The following is a 15210-nucleotide window of genomic DNA, read 5'->3' as shown; positions in this document are numbered from 1 at the left end:
GATCTAAGCAAAAACAACCAACAGCTGCACTCATGACCCTCCCTCAGTTTCATCTTTCCTATGAGGTCTCGGTGAGTGTCCTTCAGATCCTCCTGACCCATCTCCTCCTGCTCAATCCTCTCTTTTTAGCCATAGTCTCCCTTTTGCACACAAGCCCTCATGCATATAAGTAGTTTTGATCATGAATCCCGCTGTGAGGTCCCAATGTCCCAGCCATGCTGAACTCACATGAACAGTCCCCTTTGTTTCAGAGCAGAGATGGAGCCAATTTAGTCAGAAGCAAGTCAAACCTTGGGAGCAAGCAGATGTCTCATTAAGTGTTTTCTCATCTTGGGGAGAGCTTCAACTCCTCCTTCTCTTATTATACATTACAACCAGGCTATATGTACACCAGTTTAAACAAGCTCTTACATAACACAAAGTAGAGTCATATAAAAAATGGAGGTTCTAATCTACAATGTGGGGTACAATCATAATTTTGTTTTGAGAGTATAATTTAAGTTAACAAGATGACAGTTTCACACTGCCATTTCCACATTGGAACTACAGAATGTGAAAACAAGTGCTGAAAACAAGTTACACTAGCAGAGTTTTAGACATTTATGGGAAGTTAAAGAGCCCATTAAAATAATGGGGTAAGTAGTCAAAAGATCCCTTAAACACATGACACCTCTACATTTTAATGAAAATTCCTTGTGTTTATATAGGGTCCATAGGTCCATTTTACATGGACTACCAATACTGCCTATTTGTACAAAAAATGGTTCTTAAGATCAAAAAGACAAAGAGGAGAGACCTATTCAATATGACTAACAGAGTTCCCATTGAAGAATTACACCCGCAACAGAGGAGGAAGCCAACTGCTGTTTTTATACTTGGGCAATGTCAACTGCAAAAAAAGGTGCTGTTTTTACTGTGGAATAACTAATGCACATTAGCTATCCTGCTGTAAAATCCTACAGGAAACAAGGTACCTGTAGTTTTTAAAATCACAAAGTACCTAGGTGACATCAATACAATATCCCCACCCATTGAAGAAATATGTAAACTTCCTTCCAATGCATGTAACAGAAAAATAGCAGTGGCATTCAGTCAGTGTGGCTCTTCCTAAACAAGCTACAATTTAGCCCTTCCATTTTTCTCACCCTTCTTCCCATTTTTGCACCATTTAAATACTGAGGGCATTAGCTTCCAATAAAACATTTCCTTTTGCAGGGACAGGAAAAAGGATCATTCTCTGCCACATACTATATACCCAGCAATAGATCCATAAACATTTGAACTTGGAGATCAACACACAAAGTTGTGCATTATACAGTGGTTACATATTGTTATTGTAAAAGATACTAATTAACTCTCAACAGTAACAAACTGCCAATAATTGTCTCATCCCATGCAGTTTTAAACAATAATTCAAGTGATGAAGCAGCAACAGGAACAGTTCTACTGATTTATACCAATGGCAAGTAGCAGCATTAAATTGCTATCCTTAGCTTTGAGGTACAGGTGAGATGACTATAACTAGAGCCCTACCAAATCCACAGTCATAAAAAACGCATCACGGACCATGAAATCTGGTCTCCGCCCATGAAGTCTGGTCTTTTGTGTGCTTTTACCCTATACTATGCAGATTTCACACGGGAGATCAGCATTTCTTAAGTTGGGGATCCTGACCCAAAATGGAGTTGCAGGGGTCACAAGATTATTTTAGGGGGATTGCAGTATTGCCACCCTTACTTCTGCACTGCCTTCAGATCTGGGTGGCTGGAAAGCGGCATCAGCTGTTAGCTGGGCACCCAGATCTAAAGCTAGTGCCCTGCCAGCAGCAGTGCAGAAGTAAGGGTGGCAATACTATACCTAGACATCCTTCCTTCTGCACTGCTGCTGGCTGCGGCGCTGCCTTCAGAGCTGGGCTCCCAGCCAGCCGCTGCCGCTCTCCAATTGCCCAGCTCCGAAGGCAGCGCCACAGCAATACGGAAGTAATGGTAACAGTACCGCAACCGCCTCCCCACAAAACCTTGTAACCCCCTCCACAACTCCTTTATGGGTCAGAACCCCTGAAATCACAACACTGTGACATTTCAGATTTAAACAGCTGAAATCATGAAATTTACGATTTTTTAATTCCTATGACGGTAAAAATGACCAAAATGGCCCCTGAATTTGGTAGGATCCTAATTATAACACCCTTCTATTTCATATCTGGCAGAAGCATCCAGGCGGTTGTGACCAGAGACCTCCCAAAATGGTCAGCACCCAGGAGTCCGTTTTCCCCACAGGAGACTCAGCAAAGTAAAAGGGGGCAAGGCGCACATGTTGCCCTTTTTCTGCCTTGCAAGTCCTCAGGAAGCTGTAGTGCCCCCGGGCTCGGGTAGTGTCCCGCGCCGGACGTGCTGATGTAAGTCCGGGAGAAGCAGGGCCTCCAGGCCGGTGCTTCGCAGCTGGAGAGAAGCACAAGGGAAGTGCTCAGCCCCTCTCGCACTCTGGGCCACTTTACACGGGAGCGAGCAGAGTGCGCTACAGAAAATCCGGGGCCCGGCCCTGGCCTCCGAGGGGGAAAGAGACTCGGCGGCCGCGCGGAACAGAGCCTGTCCCGCCCAAGGGAAGATGCACCGAAAACTTCGCGCCCCCCACGATCAGTCTCGGTATGGGGGAGGGGCAAAGACTGAAACAGACACAGACCGGCGGGGCGGGCAGCATCAGGAAGCCGGGGGCGACGGGTCGCATACAGAGTAATCCCCCCCTTTCTCCGACTCCCCCATAGCGATTCTCCGCTCGCCTATACTCAGCGCCCGCACCCACCTGGGCCTCCCGGCGGCAGTTTGTATTTTACCGGCAATTCAAGCCCAGCCGCGGGAACCGCCCCCCACCTCGTCTCCCGATTCGCATTAGCAGATTCATCGCTCGCTCTCCGCCGCCTACCTGCCATAGAGCACTCCGGTCAGCTCCACAGCGAAGCCCTGTTGCCGGGCGACTCCCACTTGCGGGCGGGACAGGGAAGATTACGTAGCCCTGGGCACTGGCCAAGTTCGGCTCATGCAGAATCTGCCGACACAAATCTGGCAGCGGTTTCCGCTTCCGGGAAGTCTCGCGGCACTGACGTCACTTCCAGCAACAACAGCAAACGTCAAAACTCAGGCGCGAGAAGGGGGCGGTGGCAGCGACGGCGGTGCAAAGGGCTCTCATCTCCTCTCCCCCCGTCCCCTTTCCCCTTCCCGTGCCCGGTGCTTCCTGAGTTCGTTCCCAGCCGGCGAGGCTCACGCACCGACTTGGTTCGTCGCGGCGGCGGTTGGGATCGGAGCTTGGAGAGGTACGAGAGACCCCCGAACTTGGTCCGTGGGGTCGGTGCGGAGTGAGTGGCACCGCGGCCAATCAGAGGTCGGCGCTAGGGTGGGGCTGTCTGAAAGGGCCAATCCAGCTCAGGGGCGGGACTTTCCTTGCCCGGTTGGGTCTGTGTGAGAGCCAGAGGCTGGCGCTGGGAGCAACGTTATCCTAAAGCTGCTCGGAGACCGCTGAGCCTCTGCTCGGCCGACTCCTGCCTGCTCCACGCCGCGCCTTCAGTGCCCGCGCCTGCCCGCTCCCCCCTGCCAGCACACACTCACGCCCCTTTCACTGCCTATGGGCGAGTAATCTATCCACCGCCTTTTCTTCCTTAGGGCGCTGCGGGGGGACGGTGGTTTTTATTCCTTTGTTGCCCGTGGGCGGGAGCTGGGGGGGAGATAGGTGACGGTACAACAGGCTGATGATGATTCCAAGTTGCTCGGAGCAGCGTGTGTGTGAGTAAGGTGTAACCTAGAGTGAGGGCTACCTGCGAGGGAAAGGGGATGCTGTTGGCACTTTAAATTTTCTAAGGAGATAGTGACAGCTCTGACAATCATGGACATGAGGAAACGGAATAATCTTTTAACTAAAATAGTCATTTAAAAAACTTTTTTAAAACTCTTATTAAATGCACCTCTGGCTTCCAAACATCCATGTTTAGTAGTAATATTAATGATGCTTCATGGCCTGCGTACCGGACTGGAAAGGAAGGTGCACAGTGCACTAGCCCTTGTGCTCACCAAAAGTGGTGAGATTTTCAAATTTGCGCTAAGGAACTGGCATTTATCTTGAACCAAAACAGTCACTGCTGTGGGCACAGGCCATTAGCACTGAAGGATATGTCACTGCAGTTTCACACAGTTCAGATGACCTGGTATTTCTATCAACAAGACCATCATTTAACTTTTAGTATTCTGCAGCACACACCAGCAATGTAATACTTACCATAACGTAGCACATAGAAGCCATGTCCAGGATTGGGCCTGCTTGTGATAGGCTCTGTACAGAAAAAGGTAGATAGGATAGCAAATGTATAAATAAATGTTAGTGGCTTTCCTCTACTCACAAGGGTAGGCCAATCCATTGGAGTCTCAATAGGTAGGGGAGGACTGTACAATTTTGAAGTCTTGGAAATACACCCAAATGATTTATTTTGGTATAAACATTGAAGATGGAGACTTTCAAATAGACAATTAAACTGACTACTAACTAGTTTATACAATACAAATTACATTGACTCTTATTTACTCCTTCCCTCAGATGATTTTATGCCCAGAAATGGGTTTACCCATCATGTTGTAATAGTGAGTTTCTAAAGTGTTCATCTTGATTACTGCAAAACTGAATATAATTGCTTGATAGGGAAAAATAAGACATCAGATCTAACAAACGGCAGATAAGCTCTTAGTTACAAATGTATTACATCTTATGGCTTTATGATGATCAGTGCTTAGCTAGTTAAAATGTGTCTCAATCTGTTGCATCTGTGAAATCTGCTCATTTGGTATTTAACTTAAAATATCTATTGTCCTTACTCATTTTAGGAATGAATAGTGAAAGATTTTAACGAAGGATTTTGATTTTTAAACAGCTTTCACCTTTTGATATCTTTCCATAAAAGTATGGGTGTATTTCACAAAGAACCTGTTTTTTCAAATATTCTGTCATACTACTTGCATTTGTATCCCTGGATATCAGCCATACTTACTCTCTAATGTGAAATTCATTAGAAGTGATTGTGGTCTGACTTCTGAGGTGAAAAGATTACCAGGAGCACTGAGAAAATGTTTATTTTCTTTCATTATAAATGAATGTTGACTGGCTTTTGTTTATAAAAACCCGGTGTAGCTGCTTTTTCCATGTTTTATTTACAGCTAAAGGAAAGGTTTAATCACCTGCAACCATTATGAACACAAGTACTGCCTATAGACAGATAATCCATTTTGCAGAGGATCAGAAGCTAGTATAAGAAAAACTTGGGTGTTTGCCTGGTAGTGTAAAGTCCACTTGATAATTCAGCAGGCGTGATCATTCCATGCCCTATTTCTGATAATGCTCTTTATTTCTCACCTGTAAACCTCTCTGGAATACTCTGACCCGGGGAAAAAATGGTCTTTCAATGTCTTGTAATATTGGAAAAAGTGGCAGCTTGAGTTAGCAATCTTCATTTGTTGGATTCTCCTCACACTTTTCAGAGCCCAGAGGATTCTTCTCCCATATCCTACTTTCTCCTTTTTCACACTTCAGTATTGTTGTAGATCTCTGATTATTTTATCATTTGTTTAGTTCCAACAATATTCTCAGCACTGTACAACGTGCAAAAATAAAGATCATCCCTGCTTCAAAGAACTACAGGGAGGGGAAAAATGAGGAAGGAGAAATGGATGTGAAGAAAAAGTGTAGACATAGAGAAGAGGGAGTAGGGGAGGAAGAGGGCAGAAGTTCTGGTGAGGCAGACCAAGTAATTACCATTAAATGTCCATTGAAAAGTCCATGAACTGCAGCTGAAGGAATCTAAGGTCCAAGTAACAAATTCAAGAAATCTAGTTTCTATGTCAGGTCATGAGGAAATGTGGGCTTTACAGCTGAGAGTTTATTGGGGTAGGGGTAGGCTGTATGGTGGAGGACACTTGCCAGAATCTGACATCTTGTGCCATCATCTAGACTGAATTTTGAAGGACAGATCAAATTGCCTCAGATCTGTCAACAGCCTGCAAGATTAGCTGGCAGACTTAACAATTCCAAAACTGTATTTGGGTGGGAGGATCCTGTCACAATGTCAAGACACTGCATCAGAATGTGATGACCTGTCATGACAACACAAAAGCTATCACAACGCAAACATCACATCACTTCCTCAGGATCTGTGAGAAGGTGTTTGTGAGCAGCAGCAAATCTTAAAATGAAAGGAGAGGCTGGTTGCACTAACTATTATTAAAGGTGCTTGACACTTTCCACTATAAAATCGTGATTTTTCAGTTGCTAATAATTTTGTCAAACTTTAACCATTTTGGCTGAAATGCAGGTATCCACCTCAGGCTGAATTTTTGGGGGGATAATTTCAGCCAAATGGTTCAACCATTTCTGATTGAGGCTAGGAAAAACATGTTTCCCTCATGTAAAAAAAATGTGGCAACCTTTTCTTTGCTCTAGCACTCCTATACTTTGAATCAGGGATTTGAAATTGAGAAGGAATGCGTATTTTGTGATCTGCATACAAATCCACCCAAATTTGGCCAAGTTATAAGGATCTGAAAAATCACAGTTTGCACATGGTCCGTAGAGACTTGCTAGAGCTTAATAGCTAAAATCCCAAAAGAATCCTCACTGAACCCCTCAAAAGAATCCATTCTCCTTTCACATCTACTAGTGCTGACCAGATGCTGCGTGTGCCATCCCCACAGAGTGACTGAGCATGCTCCAGCACAGGGCAATGGGGATTAAAAGGATTCATCCTTTTATTGGCTGCTTTGGGCCTAGGATGAGCATCAGAACTGAAGCCTGTCTCTCCTGCACTGTCAGTGATCCCCCTGCTGGCATCCTGGCAGCATGGAGGAGGAAACCATATATTTCAAATGCACATGGGACAAAAGCCAGTTGAGGGTGAGGAAAAGGAGTAGATTGGGACAAGAAATCTGGTGAGACTGGGACTGGAAGAGGAGGAAAGTGGAACTGGGAGCTGGAGAGGAGGAGGACTAGGACTAGCTGGGCAAGGGGACTGGGAGCTGCAGAGGGAAGACTGGGTTTGGGAGCTGGTGAGTGAAATGGGGGCAGAGGCTAGAGACGGCTGTGGGGTAACATGAGATTGGATGAGGAGCTGGGGGGCTGGAGAGAGACTGGGACTAGAAAACTGTGGGGAAAAAGAAAGATCTGAAAAGGATCTGACATAGGGGGATAACTGGGACTGGCTGGGCAAAGACTGGGGCAAGATACTGGGGAAGAGAGAGAGGTGTGTATGTGGGGAGCGGGGGGAGACTGAGATGGGATATTTAGCCTGGGGAGGAAGAGTGGGAGGCAGTGGGAGAAGAAACTGAATTGGTCAGGTTGGGCAAGGGTACAGGGTGCGGTAGGGGAAGAGGCTGGGAGTAAAGAAACGCCTGGAGATTAGGACTTGGAGAGCAAGATCGGGGTGAGGTGACTAGGACTGACTAGGCAAGCTGGCTGGAACGGTGACAAGGAGCCAAGAGTGGGGAAGAGACCAGATAGGGGCAGAGTGGGGAGGATGGGGCAGAATGGGTCAAGCATGGGAGGAAATAAGTCTATTAGAACACTCTCTCTTGTAGAGTATGAAACGGAACCCAAGATTCCTGAGTCTATATTTCAGTCGTGTTAGTAAATATATGGGAATTCCACTGGCAAAGTGCATCTCTCATCCCCCCCTCTAGTACTGGTCCATACAGGAAATCACAATCTACTATTGCTAGGAGTTACTCCATTAGTTTAAATGGCTGAGGTCCTTGCAGATTAGTTCTAACATCCTATCTCATAGAGCTGGAAGGGACCCCAAAAGGTCACTGAGTCCAGCCCCCTACCTTCACTAGCAGGACCAACTACTGATTTTTTGCCCCAGATTCCTAAGTGGCCCCCTCAAGGATTGAGCTCACAACCCTGAGTTTAGCAGGCCAATGCTCAAACCACTGAGCTCTCCCTTCCACTGCAGAACAGGTTAAGGTTCTAGACATGCTGATGACCATGTGGATGAAAATATGACCGCACCTAATTAAATTTCTGTATCTTAAATTTGATTTATTTAAAACCTAGGACATTATATAAAAGATCCCGTACAGTAAAAGAACATTATTAAGGTTGCAAAGTTAAACACTCAAATATGAGATGCCTGTGCAACATTAATTTGTCCCCTTTAATTCACTCATTGGGAACTGTGGATGAATAGATGAAATACTATATAATGCTGTAAGTACACTGAAAACTCAGGTCCTATCTCTCTCAAATTGGGTGTCCAACATTAGTGGCTACTTTTGACTTTAATCTCTCTGTGCATCAGTTGCCCATTTGTAAAATGAGGAGAATACCATCCCCCTCACATCATGGGGGTGTTGTGAATATAAATTAGTTGTGTGGGAAGCACTTATATACCATAGTTATTAGCACCATAGAAAAGCCCATGGAAAAACAAACAAACAATAATTCTGTTTTCAGAGCAGGTTTTGAATTCAATAAGGCATGGGGTCACATACTGAACAATAAAGATAAAACATGTTGAACAGCTGCTCATTAGCTGAGTACCATTTCCATCACTGTACATGAAAATCAAGTGTAACAGTAATGTGTTTTCAAATGTATATTTAAACTGAAATATAATGCATATACAGCCACTGCCATTAATTAATTCAGTTTTTCTCTCCACTATTTTAACAAGTAGTTTCTATGAACTATAAATATCACTATATCATTTTTTTTAAGTCCTCTAGCAAAAGGACCAATCTAGGAAAGACCTGAAATTGATTATATGAACATTCAGCACAGATTTGTTCTTCTAGAAGTGACTGGGGCATCAACATTTACAGGAAGGGCTCCACCCGGTTTTGGGTCACATAACTGATTCAAAGACAAATGCACAAATAGCAGCGAGAGAGAGAAGTCTCATGGATTTGAAGACACAGCTTCACTTTTCCTAGACAGATTTTAAATGTAACTAAAAACTGAATGAGATTTGTTTTTCAGCTGTATTAAATACTTGCCTTCCCAACCCTTTACCAGTTTACTTCTTCTTAGGCCTGGTCCACACTAACCCCCCACTTTGAACTAAGATACGCAACTTCAGCTACGTGAATAACGTAGCTGAAGTCGAAGTACCTTAGTTCGAACTTACTGCGGGTCCAGACGCGGCAGGCAGGCTCCCCTGTCAACTTCGCGTACTCCTCTCGCGGAGCAGGAGTACCGGCGTCGATGGCGAGCAGTTCCGGGATCGATTTATCGCGTCTAGACAAGACGTGATAAATCGATCCCAGAAGATCGATTGCTTACCGCTGGACCCGGAGGTAAGTATAGACCTATCCTTAGAAACCTTAACGATAAAAGACAGTCATAGGTAATTGCTGTTTGCAAGTTAGAAAGTGAAGATTTGTAATAAAACTAATTCCAGAAATAAAATTCAGAAAACAGCTAGATTTTAAATTTCCTGATTCTGAAAAATTCTAAGCAGTTCAATATTTCCACATAAAAGCTTCTTAACCAGGTAAATCTAATTTGTTTTCTCACATAACTAGAACAGCAAGTTGTATATTTCTCAATTCAATAGTATGAAAAGTTTTCCCTTCCTTGATCTACTACCACTCTCTCGAATCTACAACATGGCTATCTATTTTCTGAGTTTTACTAGACTGAACCACAGATTAAACCAGCACATAATCAACTAATCCTATTGTAAAATATTAAGCACCTGTTTTAAAAGTGCTTAATCACAACATGTATAAAGTGACACAGTCAATTGCATGTATATGAGAAAACAAGCAATTTACTTCTGCCTTTCTTGAGAGGAACACCTAAGCTTAAAAAAAAAAAAAACCTCAAGTTGGTAGCAGCTTCAACCTAATTCAATAGCAAGTAATGATTACATTAGGAAGGTATACTTCTGAATTTTTCCTTCTTAAAAATGTCTAACACAAACATAATTGCAACTATGGGGAAAAAAGTGCCCAACTTAGTGCATGTCAATATTTTAAAGTGACCAGGAAATAAGTGGGTTGGTGGGAAGGGGCTTATCCAGGACTTTCTGGGGAATTTAGGTTTAATCTAGAAAAAGCAAGTTTTTAGCCCTTAACCTTGTAATGAGAACCTTCTGAATGTGGAGAGAATATAAATGTAAATATATCTTCCTCACTCTGGAGGCAAATTGAAACAAGAGGTAACAACTGCTTAAGGCCTAAATCCTGGTCCCAGCACACAACCTAAACAGTTGTGTTATGGAGCTGCTCTGGGATGGAGGCCATCCTGTAGGGTGGAGTTGCTCAGTGGCTATTTATTTCATGGTGAAGAATAACTGATGGCTCTGTACAACAGCAGATTCACCTTCTCTGTTGTTTCCTGTCCTGTGATTTAATTAATATTTAACTCACAGAGGCTCTGGAGCTGAGCTCTGTGGTGCCTTGTAGGCTATCAGAATCCTGTCTCCTCTCCTGTTGCTGCAGTCTAGTGGAACTCCATTTGCTTTGTGGCCACAAAGGAAAGGGAAGGATTGACCCTAAGAGTCATTAACTGTTTCCATTTATCTCTATATGGCATTGTTGCTGCTGTTTGTATTATAGTAGTGCCTAGATACGCCAACTGAGATTAGGGGTCCCCTTGTGCTAGGCACTGTACGTGTACAGGTTTTAGAAAATTGGTGTGTTTCTGGACCTATGGGAGACTACACAGGAGACTGGGGATGGCTGAAATTTGAGCATTGGCAGCAAGTAATTAAACTTGCAAAAATTGTAGATGCAAATGTTAGAGGCTCTTTATGTTCAGAACTTCTGATGTCTTTGTGAGTGAATAGATTACTATGCTAACAGATAAACAGTAATGTTAAACTTAAGCCCATCGAAGTCTAATAGCCTCTTGTAGAGTCTAATATATCCCCACCAGTGTATATATGCAGGGACCGTGTCCTCTGAGAAGATCTTCTGAACTGTAGTTCTTTGATCTTTCCCCTCCCTCCATCAGTGTTTTTTAGCCTTCTAAAAGCACCCACTCCCCACTAAGATGTGTGTATATATAAGAGAGTAAAGTGTTTATGTAAAAATAAGAGAGGTTTAAACTGAAAAAAAATTCAAACAGAGGTTCCAGTAGAAATAGAAACCATGCAAGAGTTCAAAAAGTAGAAACAGGCAGAAATAAAAACCAAAGTAGTTTGAATATCCCACTTTTGCAAACTTCCAAAACAATTTAATGTTTTGGTTTTGTGACCATTAACCTTGTTCTCCTCCACCTTCTCTTTTTGTTAGTTTCCTACTAGTTACATGTTTAAGCTCTTTTGGAGCCATTACATCATATGTCTGCCCTTAACATAATAGATCCCTGATTCTGATTTCCAGGTGCTACCTGAATATGAATAATAACAGCATGCATGTGAGCTCCTACCAGACCAGTGTCCAAATGCACAAGTCAGTTCAGATGTGTCTTTTCTTTTTTTTTTTTTTTTGGTGAGCCAGCAGCAGGAGACCGCAGAGCTCAGGAATGAGTGTTCATTAATTTATGTTCTGCTATCATAGCAGGGGTATAAAAATAAGACCGTTTCACTGTATAATTCTAAAACATACTAGAATTCAAAGAACGTTCCTTTGCTTGGGTTGTGAGTTCAAGTGGCCTACTTTGTGAGTAACTATTTTCCTTGTCCCTTTGATTAAATACAAATTATTACTGAAATATTTGTCATTGAGATTTAGAAGGTTTCTGAATTAAATTTCAGAATCTGCTGCATTTACTATACTCTACAGCATAACTAACTAGCAATAAGTAAGAAAAGAAGTCACATACACAGCTGCTGTATATCTGAGATGCTGGTAAAAAGAGGGCACAGCCTAGTACAACTTTGGTTGTGATAAAAAGAAAGGCCTGGATGCCTTTTGACCAACGTCTTGTGTTGTAATTAAGATTCTCTTTAGTACTGGAACATAAATTCCACACTAAAAAAATGGAGTCCTCAAGCCACCCTTTCTAAATCTCATGATATTTAAAACTTGCCTTGGAAGAATATATTGCAATCTTTAAAAAAAGAAAAGAAAATAACTTGTGTTAGCTGGGAGAGTGAAGGAAAACAGAAAATGACATTTTCTAGTGTTCAGCCTACTCTGATTTTTAAGTTTTCTAAGCAAAGGGTCTTCTATCACTTTCTTGGAAAAACTGTTCCACATCATAACAGATCTTACGGTCAGGATGTTTCTAAAAATTCAGCCTACATTTTTCTTAGCTTCATCCCATTACTTCTAGCTATACCCCCTTTCATAATCATCAAATAATTTCACTATCCATAGGGAATACATCCTTCAGATATTTGTAGACCTTTACCATGTTTCTCATCTTAATTATTCCTTAGTTCTTCAAGGTTTTTTTCACATTGATTAACTCTTCTAGGTTTCTTCAGACTCTCCAGCCTAGCCATCTGATAATTGTTTTTCTGTGAACTCACTCCCATTCAATATATTTTAAGTAGAATGCCCAGAATCAAACACACGAATCCAGGTGCAGTCACACCTGAGCTACACTGAGAAGAACTATTACCTCCCTAATTTGTGTAGCAATGCTTCTTTAAATGCAGCTCAAGATTGGTCTTTTTATAGCCATATCACATTACAAATATGTTGCAGAGTTGTCAGCACTTGATTTTAATCACAAATCTGATAGTATTTGGCATTTCTATAAAAAACGTAGTTCTTGGACTCGGTTGTAATCGGATTTTGTTTACAACACACATAAAATTAAGTTTTTGTGTTTATAACCATGAGAGCTAACATAAATCCACCTTCTGTTTTTGAAGCATTTTGAAGACTAAGGCCTTGGCTACACTTACCAGCTAGTTCGACGGCTGGAAATCGAAGTTCTGGGTTCGACTTATCGCGTCTAGTCTGGACGCGATAAGTCGAACCCGGAAGTGCTTGCCGTCGACTGCGGTACTCCAGCTCGGCGAGAGGAGTACCGCGGAGTCGACGGGGGAGCCTGCCTGCCGCGTGTGGACCAAGGTAAGTTCGAACTAAGGTACTTCGACTTCAGCTACGTTATTCACGTAGCTGAAGTTGCGTACCTTAGTTCGAATTGGGGGGGGTAGTGTAGACCAAGCCTAAGACACGTGTCTAAATAAATAAATAGCAGTAGATCTTCGTATTATTTCTTTGTCTTCACCAATAATTGCTAATCTTCCTAAGTTAGAATCAATTCCAAAGTTGTTAGGTTTTATCTTAATACCAATTCCTGCCTTTATTACACACTACCCTACATGCCATTCATCATTACCTCTTGATTATAGTCTCAGTCTGCATTATATTGTTTCCAGACAGGCCATTTGAGTTAATTTTACAAATAATTCTGAAAACACTAGTCCCAAACATTGTGATCCCTCTTGCAAGTCCCGTTGACTTGAATGGAGCAACTTACATTGTGCTCTGTATTATTTACAGAATCAGGCCCTGAATTTTGTAATTCTGTCCAGAGCATCAATAATGTTTGGCAAATTTTATTTTTTAAATTTTCATTGATTTTTTTTTTTGTTCTCTATAGCTGTTCATTTTACTGCGGACAGAGGATAAACATATGGCATTTACAATAATTTACAGTAATTTACAAGATTACTCTTCTCTTACTATTTGAAAGTCAGTTCTACCTTTGTTTTTATTCAGCTTTTCAGTACCTACTAGATATTTCCCAAAACTTTTCATAAATTGCCAATGCAACTCTAAATTTATAAGCTAATTTCCTTAGCAGCTATAAAAATGCCCACTGATGTTTTTTTCTAAATAACCTTTCATTTGGATTTTATGACCCACAGGCTCGCAGATGGGTCAGGGGCTGTGGAGAGTGGCTAGGAACCAGCAGCTGCAACACCAAGGATACAGTGGGCAAGGCTATCTCACCAGAGAGCATGGTAGAAGATTAGCGACTAACAGCATTTCAAACACAAACCATCGTAAACAAGCCCAAGGAGGAATTGACATCTACCATCTGTTGAAAGCAAGAAAATCTAAAGAACAAGAAGGATTCATTAACTTGGAAATGCTGCCCCCTGAGCTTAGTTTTACCATTTTGTCATATCTGAATGCAACTGACCTCTGCCTGGCTTCTTGTGTCTGGCAGGATCTTGCTAATGATGAGCTTCTCTGGCAAGGGTAAGTTAATGTGAGGTCACCTGCATGGAATAAAGAGGATTACTAGATTGATTGTGGGTTGTCACACTGTTTACCCTTTTGAACAATGTTTCAAATGTGAAAAGTTACTGTTTAACTCATGCTAATGAACTGTTTTATACATTTTAAGGATTTCCTATTTGTCTTTTTGCAAACAAATATTACCCAGGTCAATTCAGACTTGACAGAGGGAAAATTTGAACCCAGTGCAAATCCAGATCTGTGTGAAAATTATAAACATGCTATTGTTTATGGTATCACTTCTAGAAAGAAGACTAATGGCTTGTCTTCACTGCAGTGTAAATCAAGGTTTGCCCATAACCCAGCTCCCCCCCTGCACACATAAAATATTATTGTTCAGGTTCAGTGGTACTTTAAATTCGAGCTAGCTGGCCCATCAACAGATGTGGTTGAAGCTCAAGTGGCTGTGATGCTGGAGTTGATAATGTAGAGGTAACTCAGCTAGTCTGTGCTGCTCAAGTGTTGTTTGCAGTGTTGTCATTTTCACTCAAGCTAGAAAGGAGCTAGCTTGAGTTATCTATGCTCACATTAGCACTGAAATGAAGACAAGCCCTCTAGCACACTGGTGTCTCCACGAGTGCTTTTCATGGCCCACTATGTGCCTGACAGCAGAAATGTTAACCTTTGTTGTGCAGAATGTTACAGTGGGTCTAAGTCCAGCATATAGAATCTAAATGGGAAAGCATCAACAAAGAGAAAGGATTAATGCAGTAAAGCAGAAGTGTCATACTGCAGTGGTAGTAAAGGTGATGTGGATTGTAGACTTATTTAGTCAGTAAGGAGAAGAAAAGTCAGGAATCCATTGTCTCCATCAAAAATAGAGAACTTAAATTTAAAACGCTATGAAAATTGATTTACAAAGTTCAGATAAGAGTCATCCTTTCATAAGACCCAGTTTCAAATTAAATGAACATCTAGTTGAAACTGCAAGCAGGCTCTGGCCGGTACTGAGTCCTGACCTGGACTGAGCTTCTAGAGGCTGGGGATCAGGTTTATAGTGCCATGGTCCATTATACTTTGCTTCAGCCAA

General features: G+C 42.3%; 2 protein-coding genes across 4 annotated transcripts in view; one reads left to right on the top strand and one right to left on the bottom strand.

The window, feature by feature from the left end:
* Positions 1–3050, bottom strand: part of CEP44 (centrosomal protein 44) — a 40193-nt gene extending 37143 nt beyond the window's left edge. For 2 of the 3 annotated variants that reach the window (XM_034772923.1, XM_034772925.1), the window contains exon 1: positions 2923–3050. The gene's annotated coding sequence lies outside the window, so the exon portion shown is untranslated. The other variant, XM_034772924.1, reaches the window with a different exon arrangement.
* Positions 3036–15210, top strand: part of FBXO8 (F-box protein 8) — a 27937-nt gene continuing 15762 nt past the window's right edge. The window contains exons 1-2 of the mRNA XM_034772922.1: positions 3036–3310; positions 13805–14141. Of these exons, the coding sequence (XP_034628813.1) occupies positions 3037–3310; positions 13805–14141 (611 nt within the window). The 5' untranslated portion in view covers position 3036. The remainder of the gene's footprint in view (positions 3311–13804; positions 14142–15210) is intronic.

The sequence above is a fragment of the Trachemys scripta genome, chromosome 5 (assembly GCF_013100865.1).
Source record: "Trachemys scripta elegans isolate TJP31775 chromosome 5, CAS_Tse_1.0, whole genome shotgun sequence".
Taxonomy (NCBI): Eukaryota; Metazoa; Chordata; order Testudines; family Emydidae; genus Trachemys; species Trachemys scripta.
The sequence above is the reverse complement of the archived record's forward strand: the minus strand, read 5'-3'. Positions and strand labels throughout refer to the sequence as shown.